The 18,047-nt window shown below is 40.3% G+C and overlaps 1 protein-coding gene across 1 annotated transcript in view; it reads left to right on the top strand.

Moving 5' to 3' along the window:
* Nucleotides 1-1,012: 1,012 nt before the first annotated feature.
* The window catches only part of LOC103778296 (multidrug resistance protein 1-like), a 35,336-nt gene continuing 18,301 nt past the window's right edge, over nucleotides 1,013-18,047 (top strand). Inside the window, exons 1-13 of the mRNA XM_008945876.1 lie at nucleotides 1,013-1,077; nucleotides 1,355-1,403; nucleotides 2,437-2,581; nucleotides 3,018-3,084; nucleotides 3,369-3,560; nucleotides 4,804-4,975; nucleotides 5,890-6,014; nucleotides 8,296-8,470; nucleotides 9,409-9,522; nucleotides 10,372-10,482; nucleotides 14,817-14,942; nucleotides 16,344-16,547; nucleotides 17,756-17,926. Coding sequence (XP_008944124.1) covers nucleotides 2,470-2,581; nucleotides 3,018-3,084; nucleotides 3,369-3,560; nucleotides 4,804-4,975; nucleotides 5,890-6,014; nucleotides 8,296-8,470; nucleotides 9,409-9,522; nucleotides 10,372-10,482; nucleotides 14,817-14,942; nucleotides 16,344-16,547; nucleotides 17,756-17,926 — 1,569 coding nt within the window. The 5' untranslated portion in view covers nucleotides 1,013-1,077; nucleotides 1,355-1,403; nucleotides 2,437-2,469. The remainder of the gene's footprint in view (nucleotides 1,078-1,354; nucleotides 1,404-2,436; nucleotides 2,582-3,017; nucleotides 3,085-3,368; nucleotides 3,561-4,803; nucleotides 4,976-5,889; nucleotides 6,015-8,295; nucleotides 8,471-9,408; nucleotides 9,523-10,371; nucleotides 10,483-14,816; nucleotides 14,943-16,343; nucleotides 16,548-17,755; nucleotides 17,927-18,047) is intronic.

Here is an 18,047-nt window from a genome sequence, read left to right as displayed (position 1 = left end):
TCTAAAGGAGCATTATAAGTCTTTCACGATTGCCACAGTGATTTAATAACAGATAATGAGTTACCAGTGAACTAAAGCCACCACCTAGAAAACGTTTATGCATGAAGCATTTCACCAAGTTCAACAAAATTAATTTACATGTGTAAAACTATTTAGGTAGGTCCTAGCCTGGGCATGAAAATGCCCTTGAAGTAAGCTCAGTAAGGTGGAAGCACATTATTGCCTTTAAATGGGTGTCTAAGCCAGTATTTATAGACTGATTGACATTAAAAACAGTATGTGGAAAACTCTATTCATAGTAAGTAGGTGTTTAAAGCTAAGGTAAATGTAAATTGAGGAGATCTGCTGTGAGGAGCCCTCTTCTCCCATGCAGCTCACAGCTGCCTGCCTACTATGGCTACTCATCAGTTTCTTTATCTGTTTATTATATCTCATTTTATGCATTTAGAATCATAAACTTCCTGGGGTAGGATTCTTTTCTGTAGATTTCTAGAATTCCTAGCACAAAGGAAGTAAGATACGTAGCAACTACTGCAGTAAGGAAACAATGAAGCTGGTTACTACAGGCAGACATGGTTCTTCAATTAACTCATATCTATTCTGTGTTGCCTACAGCAATTATAATCTTCATCGCAAGCGATTCCACTTATTTCCGTAGGGCTTCTCCTCATTTGCATTTGTTTGTGGTGGTGTTTGCAGAATTAATTAATTATTACTTTTAGCTTTTGCTAGCCTGTGCAATACATTTCAGTTGTAAAACTGAAGTTCTTTTCCACCTCAGAAATGGAGCTGGAAGCTTTTTTCTGGAGTAGAGGAGGTGAACTGAAGAGAAAGGAAGATTCAAGAAAAATTCACCAGGTTGTGTCAAGAATGTGAGAAGAACTAGTCTTTAAGCTTTAAATGCAGAAGAGTAAGCAGGGAAAGTTGCAAGAACCTGGCACAAAAGATAGATTGTTGTGTTTAAAAAATGTCTGCTTTTTGCTTCACAGAATCTGCAGAAAATGGATACGACAACCCTTCTTTCCAACATGATGAAAATCTTGAACAAAGTGACCAGTTAAAGCCCAAGAGAAAAAAGTAGGTATTCTTTGAACTTAGAATCATAGAATGTCTGGGCTGGAAGGGACCTCCAAAGGTCATCTAGTTCAACTCTCCCATCATAAACAGGGACATCTCCAACTAGATCAAGCTACTCAGAGACTCATCCAACCTGATCTTGAATGTCCACAGGGATGGGGCCTCCACCGCCTGTCTGGGCAACCTTTTCCAGTGGTTATTGCGTAGGGTGCAGATTTTGATATGATTTTGCCTGAAAAAAAACTCATCTTAATTAGTCTTTTGTATTTTCTTCTAGGAAGGAAAATGAGAAGCAAAAGAAGCAGGTGGTTGGCATTTTTGAATTGGTTAGTGTCCACTTTGGCAGTCTGCTTTGTATTTATTTGTCATTGTGAGTTGTTTATAAATTGCAATTAATAGGCAATCAAAAAACAGAGAAGAAGCCTAAGACCTATTGATGCTAGATCTCTTTGAAATTTGGCACATTAGGCCAAATTCCTCCCCCAGTGTGTTGGTAGGACTGACAGCAGTTCAATCTTACTGCTGTTGGAGGATGAAGCTTACTCCTGCTGAGGCTAATCTAAGACATATATACTGCGCAGGCCCTTGCCTTGGCTCTGTTTACAAAGGATTTATCCTGTGTCTCACATCTGAGGGATCTGCTCTCTGAGAGGACCTGTGGTATGGTTTTGTGTCAGTTTTCCATACAACAGCTCTTCCCAAATAACTTACACATGGACTTGCTTATTCTGGCACAAGGTAAGCTTTATCCTTTGCTGTTTTTTTCCATGTACATTTACACGTTGGAAGAGGGTTACAACAGTCAGGAATAAAATGTTCTGATTCCAGATCAACCACATCCAGGAACAGCTATGGCAGTTCAAATTCACATCCTCCTTTAAATCAAACAAATGTTTGAGGATAGACAAGGCTTAGGATCCAATCTCTGCTGGAAACATTTTCTATTGGTAGATATAACCCAGGTGCTAGTCAATAACTCGCCCTTGTTTACATTTCGAAGGCATTATCTTGGTAAATATATAACTTACTGGAACACAAAATGCCATATATTGTACAGAGAGGTTCATCGCTTAAAAGCACATAGTACATGCGCTTTTTTCCTGTTGAGCTGGGGAAGAACCATGTGTCCTGCCAATATTCCCTTAGCAGCTTTACTGAGTAGGTCACACACAACTTTAAATCAATACTACAAAATTCTTATGTCCTGACTTGACCTTCAGTTGGAGTGTTATTGCTACTTAGAGTATGTAGGTAGAAATAAAGCATGTTGTGTAAGAGTGTTGTGCTGTAACAAATGTGAGCACTGTCAGGCATAACTTCACTTTTTTCCTTTTTTTTTTTTTTTTTAATACCACATAGTTTTGCTATGCTGATTCGGTGGATGTCCTTTTGATGGTAGTTGGTTTGCTCTCAGCCTTTGCAAATGGTACTGGATTGCCACTTATGATCGTTGTCTTTGGAGAGATGACAAACAGCCTTGTGCTAAGCGGCATAAGGCCAGAAGGTAAAAATTTAAAATTAGACATCTCTTGTTACCAAGTATGTTGTGCTACAGGGGCTAGGATTATTTTCCCCCCTGAGCCTACACACTGGTGCACATCTAAACAAGTATATAATGATCAAAATTCATCATACTGCAAATAACCCAATAGTTTTAATCAGTCTTTAATTGCTAGACCAGGACAAAAGCAGTGTATTGGGATGAGCTCTTTTCGGATGACCTTCAACTTTGGTGAGATAGTAAGAAGCATGACCACCTTCTATATCATCTGTTATCAGGCACTAATTACTAGAAGTTCCTTAAAAATAAATGTGTAGTTGCCAAATGATTTTTGTATTTTGCAAAATAAAATATATTCCCAAACTGACAACTGAATGATTTGTCTTCTACATATAATACTTTCACAACTTTTACTACTTTTTTTTTTCCCCTCCCACAGATACTTCAGTAAATAATTCTAGCTGCCCATCAATTCCAGGCCTAGATATAGAAGGTGAAATGACAAAGTAAGAATCTTTGAAGTTATTCTGTTGACAGAGTATTGGGGGATTTTTTATTTGTGTTTTTTTTTTTTTTTGGGGGGGGTGAAGGGGGCTTGTTTTCTTTTTTTACTGCGTTAAACATTTGAGCAGAAACCAAATGTTTGCCTTCTCAAAAAGGCTTCCCAATAACATATCACAGTCTTCAGTATTTACTCTGGTGGTGTAAACGAAGACTAATTGTTGCTTTGTGTGTAACTTCTCTCATAAGACACAGTAGAGCCAAATGGCCTTTTGTTCCCTTATCACAGGTTTGCTTACTACTACGTGGGAATTGGCTGCGCTGTGTTGATCCTGAGCACCATCCAAGTATGGACGTTTTTGGTTGCTGCTACCAGGCAGACAGCAAGGATCCGTCAGAAGTTCTTTTTTGCAGTGCTCCATCAGGAGATGGCTTGGTTTGATACTACCCAAATAGGAACGCTGAACACCAGACTGACAGAGTGCGGGTTCCGTTAATTTTTTTATCCCCTAAGTATAACATTTGAAAGAAAACCATGATTTATCTTCTGTGCAATAGCCTGTAGAGAGACAAAACAAGCAAACAACTCTGCCCCACCCCCCCAAAAAAAAAATAAACAAAAAAAAACCCACAAATATCAACTTCCCTCTCCCCATCCCCCCTAAAAAACAAAAAACCAACCCACCCAAACCTAAAGTGTGAAATATTACAGCTCTGAGAGGGAAATTAATTCTTCTCTTCAGCTTCATTTGTGCAGTTTCTGCAATATATGCTTTGGAAGGGTTGTTGCTGTGAGGTGCCTGACATTGGCATTCTGGAGTCCATGAAGTACATGGCAGACAATACTGGACAAATAGCTCTGCTGTCGCCAAATGGTTTACAAACACTGGGAGCTCTGACACTTTATTGAATGGAAATGAGCCTGCATTTACATTCAGCCAGATCTCAGGCTGGACTCTGTCCAGTCAGTTAAAGTCTTTGGAGCTTTTCCATAGACTTAAACAGATTTAGGGATGAGGACTGTATGCCCCAAGATGCAATGGGACCATATGCATGGACACATATTGGTTTGGTTTGTTGTGGGGGTTTTTTGATTTTTTTTTTGGGGGGGAGCACTTTTTTAAAATTTTATTTTAAGGTAGCTTTGGACAGGGCTGTGTCCTGAAAGGTGTAAGAGAAGCTTAAATGAAACCAGTCTCAACACTAACATATGTATGTGGTTGTAAGAGAAAGTGGGGAAGGAAATTCTTATGGAAAACAGGTTCTTCCAAATAATGGTTGTTCTGACAGAATGGAGATAACCCTTGATCTGAGACTGCAGCCAAAGTTAAAAACATAAAATGCGTCAGAGAGCTGAGCAGAAGGAATTGTTTGGAGATGGTCATGGTAGGTGAGGAGGCTGTTTGGCTGTTTACTTGTATTGCTCCATTTGTATGCTGGATAAGCAAACCAGGTCATTTGTGACTGTGTGACATGGCACAGAAACAGCAGACAATAATGGAAAATACATAAAATGAGCCCCCAAAAATAGGAGGTTTCTGCTGTGTTTTGGCCACACAAGAAACTAATGTTACTGTTCAGTAGCTGTGGTTAGAAATTTCACTCTGCCAGTTAGGAAATGGCAAAGCTTCTGACATGAGGCCACACAACATGAAATGGAGGGGGAGGGAGTTAAAATGAAGGGCATTCAAAGCTAACAAATAATTTTTTATTTTTATTTAAAGTGATATCAACACTATCCATGAAGGCATCGGAGACAAGATCTGTATATTTGTACAGTTTTTTGCCACGTTTCTGACGGGGATTATTATAGGATTCATCCACGGGTGGAAGCTAACACTGGTGATTTTGTCAGTCAGCCCCCTGCTTGCTGCATCAGCAGCGGTTTGGTCAACTGTAAGTGTGTGTGGATTAATAAGCAAAGCAAACCAGAGAAAAATTACAACTCTTATGCACAGGAAAGAGGGAGAGAGTGGGGAAAAATTTAGTGTGGTTTCTAAATTGGGATGTTGGCTTCATGCTTACTTTATGGTTTCTGCTCTTTCTGTAGCTTTTCTCTGTGTTTCCAAGCACATACTCATAAGTCCTATGCCTTCTGTTTGCATGCTCTGTCCTCGTGCCATGTGGCAGAGGGTAATCTGCACCAGTGCATCTTGCTCTCTCAGTGATTTCCTCATGCAGAACACAGGGGAAGCCCAGACACATGCTTGTGACCCTCATTCTTCCCTCTTAACACAAATGCCTTTCAAGCTCTTTCCATCTGCATGTATACAATACCACATCTCTTGCAAATAATTGACCGAGTTTGATGCTGTGTACAAACTAGACTCTAGGACATATATGCAGCTCCTGCAGACCAGAATTTAGTGAATATCCAGAGAATTTCCCTTTCAGGCAGGAAAACATTTTCCTATTGTGATAAAGAGGATTAGTAGCTGTAATGTGACAACCTTGCTTCAATATCTACTTGTGCTCCAGCTTCTGAACACCTGAGGGACACCTTAGAGCAGCTATGGCACACCTCCCTGCCCCCTCTCCACCTCCACCCATAGTGTAGTTCATAGGCAGTCCTCAGCTTGGGAGGAAAGTGGGTAAGTCATGAAGCTCATGTGATGCTCACGTAGTCTTTGACTGTAAGAGGGACATAGTGAGAGATGGAGATGGATTTGAGAGAAACTCAGGGTATAGAGAGGGGTTGACCTCCTCTTTCCAAAAACCTTGTCTTGCGCCTTGAAAATTTATAATTTTTATTCACCAATATGATGTGTTTTTCAGTAGGCTGCAATAACATCTGTTATTCAACTTTCTAGCTCCTGGCATCCCTTACTGCTAAAGAGCTGTCTGCTTATGCCAAAGCAGGAGCTGTGGCAGAAGAAATTTTGACAGCAATCAGGACTGTTGTGGCTTTCAATGGACAGCAGAAGGCATTATCAAAGTAAGTTTTTGAAATAATTATTATATTTAAAATATGGAAAAGGAGTTTGGCTGTGGGTTGGGTCTGTGACTTGCACAGGGAGGGAACAGGGGAATGAGGTTCTTTTTAGTGTCATTTTATCCTTCTGCAAGTGGACAGCTCACCTGAAAATAAAGATATGAAAATAGCCCAAATACAGGCTACTTGGTGTTATCACTGCAGCATAGACCCAAATTTCTCCTCAGGTTGAGATATGGAGTTGTATTTAAAGTGAAAGTGGTGGGAAGGTTATCTTTACCTAGTAGTCAAATGCAGCCAAGCATGTGATTAGTTGCTTAACTTCTAGAACATGTGCACTGCTATTCTGCTCTTTGATTAATGAGCTTATATTTAAGCTTCACTGGGTAACAGCCTTAAGTAAGATCACATCGTTGGCTTTTATTACTTTAATGATTTGCAAATAACACTTGTAGTTAACCTGATCCAGTGTTGGCCCTAGTCACATGTAGAAGGTGAGGTGGGTATGTGAGAAGGCTAACCACAGATTTATTCACATATGTATCAGATAGCTGAACAAGCATAAACAATAACATTCAGTATCCAAACACAGGACATCACCAGTACCATGCAGTTGGGAAAGGCGACTCAGAAGACCTGATTTATATGATGCATGAATCTATTTTATCTTTTTCAACTCTCATGTTTGTCCTGGTCTTGTGCAGAATTTCTAAGGTGACGTTAGCCCTAGCTGGTCCTACAGCCTGCTCTGACATTTATCTGCTTCCAGGGGCTGATCTCTGACAATATTGGGAACCTTTTTGCTTACAGAGTAAAGGCAAAAAAATCCCTAAGATGGCCTAGATCAGTTATCCCCCTCCTCACCATCTTCTTCTTCTTCATCCCTGCAATTACCGGTGTGTGAAAATCCAATGGTAGGAGCTGCTTCACACTAGGGTTTTTTTCGTTTGGTTGGTTGTTTTTTTTTTCTTGAGATGTGGAGACAAAATAACTGATACCCAGATAACTCCATGCTAGTAAGGCCTTTCCTGTGCTCCATAGTTGACCAGTCAGCCTCTTCAGCTCCACCTCCATTTAATGTGGGGAAGGAGAGGAAAAAAGAAAAAGATGCAAGAAAACCAAACATGGAACTGGTGGCTCACCTAGACCACCTTCTACTAGGGACCGACAAACTCTTACCAGGGACTGACTAGGGCATATGACAAACTGTGGATTGTGACTCCTACACAACTGCTGAATTGTGGACCATCAGTCATCTGTTTCTGGCAGTGGCTTGGCTCTTCCTCTGTAATCAAGTGATCACATGTACATTGCTTATATCCAGTTCTCCTTTCTCTGGAGGACCTATGATGTTGCTGACTTGAAGATACTGCTTGGTTTTAAGAACACAACCAAGCAGAACATTTAGATATATTTGAGTAACAAATACAGCATTGGTATTTGTTTTTGTAAGATTCCTTCCTGGCTGACTAAATGTCATGTCTTCCTACTAGGGATGTTTTGTATAGAAAATATGTATTAAGGAAAAAGTGCAGGCTGCTGAGCCTGTTGGTAACAAGTATGCACAGTTCCTAGGCTATGTTTTCTATAATGAGCTCGACTAAGTGACAACTATTAGCTTGAAACTGTAGAGAAATGACTGTGAACTATCTTTAGAAGAAATGAGTCTCACATGGAACTTGTCCATCTTTATACTGGTCTTCTGTGTCCACTCGTTTGATATATTGGCATATTAATTGCTAAACTATCCTAAAGGAAAGATTCCTGACTTCCCAGAATGGCCAGTATGAGATGGTGTCAGATCTCTGGCTTCTATTTTTTTACCTGCCTTCACCCATAGTATCTGGTTTGGGTTTTTGTTTGTTTGTTTTGCCTTTTCTGAATGCAGAAGACTAAATTTAACCTTTGATTGAAAAACTTTTACCAATATCACCTAAGTTTCCTTTCAGGACTAACACAAACAAATGGCTCAAGAGTGGAATTGTCTTCCATCATGATAACAAAGTCATGCTACTCAGTTGTTTTCTAAATATGTCTTCCATAGCCGCATGACAATGTTGTCACCATATCTCAGAGCAGATTTATTCAAAGGAATTATACGCCTGCTTGTCCTCTGTCAAAAAACAAACAAACAAACAAAAAAATCACACCACTCTTCTCTTTGTGTGACTTTCATTTGGTTTATGGCAGAAATACTTATAATTAAAAAAAGGGTCACTGGCAATTATCAATCAGAATGGCATGTTGTACCTGTCAAATTAATGATTTTCTTGTCCACTTTCAGATATGATGCTAACTTAGAGATGGCTAGAAGTGTTGGAGTGAAAAAAGCCATCACCACCAACATATCTCTAGGTGTTTCACAGTTTATTATCTTTGGTTCCTATGCACTTGCATTTTGGTATGGAACCAAGCTCACTGCTGAGGAAAAAAATTATGATATCGGCCGTGTGTTAATAGTAAGTACAGCAATGAAGCTTTGGAAAATGCACTGTAACTTCAAGAAAATAATTATGTAAGTGGTGTATATAATCTTTATATTCTGCCAAGTGCTTGCTAAATTAGCCATTGGAGACTCACATGGTATAAAAGAACTAAAAAAAAAAAAATGGCATTCATCTTACCTAGCTTTTGGTATAACAAGGTTGAACAGTGTACCTTGAAATCCCACTCTAATCACTGTAGGGGCAAAAGTATCTGCATTTCTCTCACTGGTCTTGGACCCTGTTGTAGGGAAGGATGAACAAGCTAGAGGTGGAGGTTAGGGATCAAAGACAAGTATTTTGGACTACCAAGAAAATTCTAACTAGACAATAAGATGAAGTTGTCAACATCTCATTTAGCCACAATGTCTTCTGTGTGGTTTATTGTTTACTTGCAAATGTTTATCAGGTGTTACCAGTATATCTGAGGTGGTAATGTTTCAAGGATATTTAGCTAACTTCTTCTGTAGCAAAAGGTTTGGCTACATGCTTTACTTTTACACCCAAATGACTTCTGATGAGTTCTCCTCTCTGTGGTTCCTCACAGCGTATCAAGTTTATTGTGTATTGGTCCCACAGGTGGTATTTCAGTCAAGAAAAACTGGACTAAATTTTGCAAGCTCCTAAACTTTGGGAACATCCAGAAAGCAACAGAGAAATATATTTTTTTCTATTTGTACATGATAGAAAATACAGGAACATCAAAAAGAAAATTCATTAATACCACAAAAGCATGTGTCAGTAGTTACCATTCACCCCAGGAAAATGGGGAGTGGACAGGAGCAACTGTGAAATACACCTTTCACTTTCGTATGTAGTTTCTCTGGAAAAGATGCACTAGAAAGACTTAACAACCAGGCACTGGTGGCTCTGTAAGAACTGCTAACTGCAGTGCTTCCCTCCATCTCTCACAGGTGTTCTTCTCTGTGCTCATTGGAGCCTTCTCCTTGGGCCAAGCAGCTCCCAATCTGGAGAGCATAGCTAATGCACGTGGGGCTGCCTATGAAGTATATAAGATTATCAGTAAGGTAAGTAGCTAAGTAAGTAGAAAAGAAGCCTTTCAGCCATACTTAATTTTTTTTTCCCCCTTGAGAGATGCAACAAAAACACTCGAAAGCCTCTGAACCATAAACTGTATACATGCCTACTACTGAAACCCATATTTCCATTCATGTCAAAAAAACTGCCACTTTATTTGTTACAATGAATACTGGGAAACCTGATGTGAATATGAGATTTATGGATGAAGTCTTTCTCTAATATTAGATTTGCAACTCCAGGAGGAAAGTAGTGAGGCACCATAGTATTCTTTTAAAAATGTATTTACACACAATTTGAGCTAAGCTGGGTTTGGGTTGGGGGGAGTAGGGGGGGTAGTTGGTGAGGAAAGGATTAATATTGTTATTGAAAGCAATAATAACATAAAGCTCTAGTGCTTATGTAACATGAAAAGGAGTTTCTACATTGTTGTTACCTTGGTCTTGCTGTATCATGCAGTAGTTAGATATCTGTGTATTTAGATATCTGTGTATATCAAAAAGGAACAAAAAGTTCATGCAGAAATTGCTACATCATTCTTCTGGATGTAAGTATAACATCCACCTCTAAGGATTACTGAAGGCCATGTTGTGGCTGCCAGATAGTACAGTTAAGTTCTTCAACCACAGTTCTGGGCTCCCCAGTTCAAAAGAAAAAGGGAACTACTGGAGAGAGTCCCAGGGAGAGCTACAAAGATGGTTAGGGAACTGGAATCTCTCTCTTATGAGGAAAGGTTGAGAGACCTAGGTCTGTGTAGCATGCAGAAGAGAAGACTGAGAGGGGAATTTATCAGTGCATGTGTAATAACCAGCAATATATTTTTTTAAATCTCTTTCCAGAAACGGCTCATAGATAGCAGTTCTAAGGAAGGCTACAAACCAGACAAACTCATAGGAGAAATTGAATTCAGAAACATCCATTTCAGTTATCCATCCAGACCTGATGTTGAAGTAAGTGTTAAGTTTAGATTAATCTACTGAACTGAAATTCTGTAGCCTATGTCCATATTATTTGTCTAATCTTGATGTTGTTCTTGAATGTAAAATGCATTCCTGTCTTGAGAGGTGGGATGTTATTTTTCCCCCCAGTAGCCCACAAAGACAAAGCTGTAGACATGCATGGATGAGCAAGGCTCTTCTGGAAAAACAAGTGGAACAAGGAATATGTTTTGCTTCTAGTCTGAATTTTCTGTGAACAAGAGCTATGATAAACCAAGTAAGATTTTCAAGATCTGTCATTAAAACTTCCAGACCTTACAGAATTAAACCAGGAAGTTACTCTTTCCAGCCCCTTGGTTGTTCTGAGTTGCTCTGTGAAAAATGACCTGTGAGACAGACTTTAACATATGTTATCAAATGGGTTGAAGCATATAATCGTAAATATACATTTGGAAGTCAAAAGTTCTTTTGGGAAGATGTTAAAGTTGCTGTTCAATAAACTATGAGTTAAAAAAACAAGTAGAAAAGGCAGGATACATGCTTGGATGAGCAAGGGTCTTCTGGAAAAACTTAAGTCAAACAAAGAAGTTTACAGTATGTGGGTTAAGAGGGACTGGCCACTTGGGAAGAACATAGGAATACTTCCAGAGTATGTAGGGATGCAATGAGGAAGGACAAGGCCCTCTTGGAATTAAATCTGACAAACGATGTAAAAGACAAGAGGGGCTTCTTCAAGTACATCAGTAGCAAAAGGAAGACTAGGGAAAGCGTGAGCCTGCTGCTGGATGAGGTGTGTGCTCTGATGACAGAGGATACTGAGAAGGTGGAATTATTGAATGTCTTCTTTGCTTCCATCTTTACTGCTAAGGCAGGCCCCCAGGAATCCCAGTCTCTGGAGGTAAGAGAGAAAGTCTGGAGGAAGGAAGAGTCTCCCTTGGTCAAGGAGGATTGGGTTAGAGATCATTGAGGCAAACTGGACATCCACAAATCCTTAGGCCCCGATGCAATACACCCACAAGTGCTGAGGGATCTGGCTGATGTTATTACTAAGCCACTCTCCATTGTTTTTGAAAGGTCCTGGAGAACAGGAGAGACACCTGAGGACTGGAGGAAAGCCAATGTCACTCCAGTCTTCAAAAAGGGCAAGAAGTAGGATCCAGGAAATTACAGGCCAGTCAGCCTCACCTTCATCCCTGGACAGGTGATGGAACAGCTCATTCTGGAGGTCATCTTTAAGCATGTGGAGGACAAGATGGTTATCAGGAGTAGTAAGCATGGGTTCACTAAGGGAAAATTATGCTTCACCAATCTGACAGGCTTCTATGATTGTGTGACTAGCTGGGTAGATGAGGGGAGAGCAGTGGATTTTACCTAACCTCAGCTTCAGCAAGCCTTTTGACACTCATAACATCCTCATAGGGAAGCTTAAGAAGTGTGGATGGGATGAATGGACAGTGAGGAGGGATCAAGAACTAGCTGAACAACAGAGCTCAGACGGTTGTGATCAGTGCTGAAGACTCCAGCTGGAGGCCTATAGCTAGCAGTGTTCCCCAGAGGTCAGTACTGGGTCCAGTCTTGTTCAACATCAGTGACCTGGTTGAAGGATGGAGCTGATAATACAAAACTGGGAGGAGTGGCTATCAAATCAGGAGGCTGTGCTGCCATCAAGTGAGACCTGGACAGGATGGAGAGTTGGGTGGAGGAGAACTTAATGAAGTTCAACAAGGGAAAGTGTAGAGTCCTGCACCTGGGAAATAATAACCCCAGGCACCAGCACAGGTTAGGGGTTGACCTGACAGAAAGCAGCTCCATGGAGAAGAACCTGTGAGTCTTTGTGGCAACAGGCTAACCATGAGCCAGCAGTGTGCCCTTGTGGCCAAGAAGGCCAGTGATATCATGGGGTGCATTAAGAACAGAGAGACAAGAAGGTCAAGGGAGGTTCTCATCCCCTTCTACTCTGCCCTAGGGAGGCCACATCTGGAGTACTGTGTCCAGTTCTGGGCTCCTCAGTTCAAGAGAGAAAGAGAACTACTGATGAGAACTACTGTGATGAGGGGACTGGAGCATCTCTCTTAGGAGGAAAATCTGAGAGACCTGGTCTGTTTGGCCTGGAGAAGAGAAGACTGAGAGAGGATCTTATCAATGCTTATAAATATCTTGAAGGTAGATGTCAAGAGGATGGGGCCAGTCTCTGTTCAGTGGTGCCCGGTGATAGGACAGGGGGAAACAGACACGAACTATAACACAAGGAAGTTCCACCTAAACTTAAGGAAAAAATTCTGTACTGTGAGGGTGATGGAGCACTGGAACAGGCTGCCTGGAGAGATGGTGGATTCTTTTTCTTCTCCAGAGACTTTCAAAACCCACCTGGATGCATTCCCCTGCAACCTGCTCTAGATGACCCTGCTTTAGCAGGGAGGTTGGGAGTAGGTGAAGGTAGGTCCATTCCAATCCCTGCCATTCTGTGATTCTGTGAAACTGATGTCCCTTTTCTTTGCCAGTTGAACTTCCCTTAGTACCCTTATTGTGCAGCACTATGCACATCATGTCATGGCGATTGCTTTTGTCATGATACTGTTGGTTTGACTTCTCTACCATATTGAACAGTTTATGATCCTTTGAAAACCTTGATAAAGGTGAAAGGAGAAAGGATTTGTTGTTGTTGTTACTTGATGAAGAAAAATGTGGAAATAGATTTCAAATGCCAACAATTAGCAGATAGACATACCAATTGAAAGGTGAGAATGGGAAAGTTCCTAGCACTGTGGTTCATTCTTTAGATGGCTCTTCCTGCCTCACTCTTCTGTGGTCTGTCCAATCATGCACCCAATCTGTTTCCAGGCCCCTGGGGCTGCTGACGGACAGACCCATAGTTAAGCTTTCTGCTTAACTGAAGCTGATGTAATGCATCTTCTTTCATTTTTGGCTCAGAAATCAGAAGTGACAGGGCTGACTCTTCATCCTTCTTCCCAAAAATGCTCTTCAGGCTGATGAGCTATGTTATGGGTCTGCATGCCAAACGGGAAGGAAGTAAGAAATACTTTGTCATCCTTCCCAAATCTATTGAGTCATCAGTTCCCCCTACTAAGTGTATCTATGTTATTTAATAAAGCTAAAGAAATCAGCAAAAACACGTGGAAGTTAGCCATAATCTCTCAAGCAATTGATGCAACACAGTGCATTCCCCTGGCCAGGCTAAATGAAATCAAAGAGATCGAAGGAGTCTAGCTGTTGTCAGTTTGAATGTTGAAAAACAGAGTTTTAATCTTGACAATACAAAAGAGAGTTAGAAATATACTGTTAGGTGCTTGTGACTATTTGCATCAGGAGAAGTTACGGTATTCAGTATCTAGTTCTTGCTTGATAATGCAGGCACCTAGGATAGCTGATTCTTGGAAACAGAAACTACTGGGTGTAGCACAGGGAGAAGAGAGCAGTATTGCAACTATTTTAATCTCTCATTGCAAAAACATGTGTAGGCAAAATTATAAATCGGCCTAGTATAAACAAGAAGAGTTCCCATAGCAGCCAAATATTTTGGCAACTACAGAGCATTACTCATATATGACATGGACATCATTTGAGGTAAAATGTTCCTAAATGTGAAAACGGCAACAAAGATATCATTAATCCAAGTCGCTGAGGCTGTTAACAATAAGGATTGGAATTTATTAAGGGCTTTCCTGCAGTTACCTTGTCAAAACAGCCATTTATATTCTAAATATAATAGAAAGGAGGCTTGTTTCTCAGCAGTAGTGTTTAGCACCTTAGAAATATTTTTCTGAAAGTTTTACAACTGTTATACCATTGTCTAAGCATTGGAAAATGGAGGAGAGCAGGAGAACCCGAGACCACAAGCCTGCTACCAGATCACACAAGTTGGAGAAAATGAGCTCTCATGTTTAGAATACTGGCGTTGTGTCTATCTTAGTTGATTTCAGTATCTTGGGGAATTTTCCCAGGCACTGGTACGCAATGGTCTATGCAAGGGAACTCTTAAAACCTTTCTTGGCATGAACTTGGCCTGTTCCAGTTATCAATCTTCTCAAATAATTCCCAGGCTTGGTGCAGTAGCCAGAAGGGTCCGGGGGCCACTCCCAAAAGGCAGGTTGTATGTAGTCATCCTGTTTTGAAGGCTAATACACTTCACAAGCATAGATACAGGCTCTTCCATATCAGTGCCCCAGAATATTCCCAGGTACAATTAACTTAGTAACATTGACATACCTTCAGACTGTGCCCTTTACTACAGCCTTGATTATTTCCACAGTTACCTTGATAGGCTGTTCTCTAATCAGGCTCATCAAACCAAGATTTTTATTTAATTTCCTCCCTCCACCCCACAGATCCTCAAAGGTCTCAACTTGAAAGTTCAAACTGGGAAGACCATTGCTTTAGTTGGTGCCAGTGGCTGCGGAAAAAGCACTACTGTTCAGCTGCTCCAGAGATTCTATGATCCTGTCCAGGGAGAAGTAAGTGCCTGCAAGCAAACTGTAAAAACTGGGAACTATTGGGATAAGCACAAGTTTCCCACGTTGACTGAGCCTTGATGTTTATTTTTATTTTTTGTTGAATTTGAGTATATCTCTGCATACTTCAGCATTTCCACAATTTAAATTTCAAATTAACTATCTTCTCCTGTTGGCTTGACTTCATCATTCTCCTCCTTCTTACAGTACTATGCCAGAAGTAGTAAATACCACAAGCCTTTGAATAGATGTAAGGTCTGAACTTAAAATTATTTTATCAACTATTGGCTTTTAAGATTTTATAAACTTTTTTTAGCAAATATTGGTCTACTGTATTTTGCTTCTCTTTCACTGAATGTAAACTAAAAACTAGAGAGAGTTCTTTTATTATAAATAATTGGGGTTTGGCTCATTTTTCTATGTCTGGTAACCCACAGCAGTAGCTTTCATCATTACACATTGTATGTCTGCTCTACCACTAAACACTGGGTCTGGTCAGTAGATGGTAAATGCCTCTCATAAGAAACTTCCAAAGGAAAAAAAAAGGAGGAAAATAATATATTTTTAAGGCAAAAGTTCTATTTATATTTAATGTTTAGTATTTGAAGACTGCTACTCAGTAGTTGTTACTGCTAATTGCAACTAGGAATACATTCCAAATATTAACCACTGAACTATGACTACATAAAGTAGTGATCAAGGCAGCTATCTATTATCAACACAGTTGTTTCTCACACTTTGTGATTCTGTGGCTGTTCATTTCTGCCCCCATGCCTCGGTTTGCTGTTCCTCCCCTGTCCTAGTGTCAATGTTCATAGGACCACAGTGAAAATTATATAGGTTAAAAATAACTTGCCCTTCTGTTCTAGTCTACTTGGATTATTTCTTTGATCTGGTCTAAAGCGTAGCCACAGAGGCAATTATGTAACCACAACACGAGGGCAGCAAACTGGCACAGGAGCATGAAAACAGCATAAAAAGTATGCAAGAAAGCTGGAAAACTCTTAAGTGAGTTTGAACAGAAAGATTATTGGGAAAAACAAAATAAAGCAGAATACCCCACACACACCAAAAAAAAAAAGACAAAAACAAAAACCAAAACCAAAAAAAAAAAAAAAAAAAAAAAACAAAAAACAAAACAAAAAAAAAAAAAAAAAAACACAAACAAACAAAAAATCACCCCGACCCTAATGTCTTCTCTGTTTAGGCTGCTCCCCTCATCCTTTTGTAGCTTGTGCAGTGAATGGAAAAACAGTTTTAACTTCTCCCCAACATAGTTTTCTGCTAGAACTATTTTTTTTCTTTTTTGTACTTGTAGCTGGTACTTAAGTAATAGAACTTAATTGATTTATTGTGAAGAGAATGCATTTCCTCAACTTCTTTGACCTATGCTTTTCCTCTCAGATTACCTTAGATGGTCGTGATATTCGGACGCTCAATGTAAAGTGGCTACGAGATAATATTGGTGTTGTGAGCCAGGAGCCTGTTCTGTTTGCAACAACAATAGCTGAGAACATTCGCTATGGCCGAGAAGACATTTCTGATGCTGAAATTGAGCAAGCAGCCAAGGAAGCAAATGCTTTTGACTTTATATCTAGACTGCCTGATGTGAGTTCATGAACTTCTTTCAAGTATAAGAACGAAAGGTCCATTTAGGCTGGTATCCTGTGTCTGAAAGGGAGAGCATGGGAATTCAATCTGTAGTATAACTTCCCAAAATAGTCTTATAGCCTCCAGCAGCTTTCAGTTCAGGGACTTTCAGGACTGGATACTGTGCCTTTGTTTGGTTGCCCTGAAAGGATTTGTACCTAAGTCTGGAAAAAAGTCAATGTCTTAACTCAGAAGAAGGGAAGCTTCACACCTGTATTACCATCCCTGCTTGTCTCACAAGGCATGGGAAGAGTTGGGCTTCTAAAGAGAAATCCAACATCCTTTGGCAGGACTTTGAAATGGGAGTGGAAGTAAATAAATATGCCCTTAACTAAGGCCCCTTTTAACAGCTGGGACCTTGATCTGCCCCTGTGCCTGAGATTCACAGCTTTCAGCCCCCCCCTAGCAGCATGTGCCTTACACTTTTCAGGGTGGGGATTGGAAGTGAGATCAGTCATTAAAAACACATCCTCAGGAATGGATATGTCCTTCCTTTTGGTCCTGCAGTTAAGATGATTTGGGAAAACTGTTCACTTAGGATTTGATTTCAGACTCTTCTACAACCTTAAGAGCTTAGCCCCTTCCTCTCACGCATATGCCATTTCTAGCATGTCATTATCTTCCAAGGTTCCTTCTTCTCAGGAAGAGTTCTCTGATTATATTTACATTACTCTTAAACAGCTACGTAAGAGAAGAATACAATGGACTTTGAGTCTTGCCACTTTGCAGTGGCACAGTCAGTAGGAATCAAGCCATAGCTCCAAGGGGGGCATCTCTGGTTCAGAGCATGCAATGTTATAGGTCCTGGTGAGTGCCTATGATCAAAACCCTGCTGGAAAGGTAAGCAATCCTCAGTAAATACAGAGATGTCTTTTATAGGCTTGTCTTGAGAAAACACATGGTTTGGAGCACTCTCTGAGCAAGTAGTAAAGATCAAGACTTTAAAGAACCAGAAGTTCAAGGTTAGGCATGCAAAGTTTGTAATGGAGGTAGGAGGGCTTGGCTAAGGGCTAGATGGATGGATGCAGTTGCATCTTTGCTCTGTTCGTAAGTCATCCAGATAAAGCTACCTCTTGTCTAGAAGCTGAGTACTTATGATTCCACAGAGAAATGAAGATTTCATTTGGAATATCCTACAACTTCTGTTTTGTTTTCTCCTTTCTCAGAAATTTAACACTTTGGTAGGGGAGAGAGGGGCTCAGCTGAGTGGAGGACAGAAGCAGCGAATAGCTATTGCTCGTGCCTTAGCAAGAAATCCCAAGATTCTTCTTCTGGATGAAGCTACGTCTGCACTAGATACTCAGAGTGAATCCATAGTGCAAGCAGCTCTTGATAAGGTAGGTATCATGTTATTGAAGCTAGCAGTCACCGTAAGGTACAACAGCACTTAAGAAAAAAAAAACAAAAAAAGAAATTTTCAATGCAGGTTTCCACTGGAATCAAAACTATTGGAAAATA

Source organism: Merops nubicus, unplaced genomic scaffold, assembly GCF_000691845.1.
Source record: "Merops nubicus isolate BGI_N331 unplaced genomic scaffold, ASM69184v1 Scaffold2608, whole genome shotgun sequence".
Lineage (NCBI taxonomy): Eukaryota > Metazoa > Chordata > Aves > Coraciiformes > Meropidae > Merops > Merops nubicus.
This window is presented reverse-complemented; position numbering and strand designations above follow the sequence as displayed.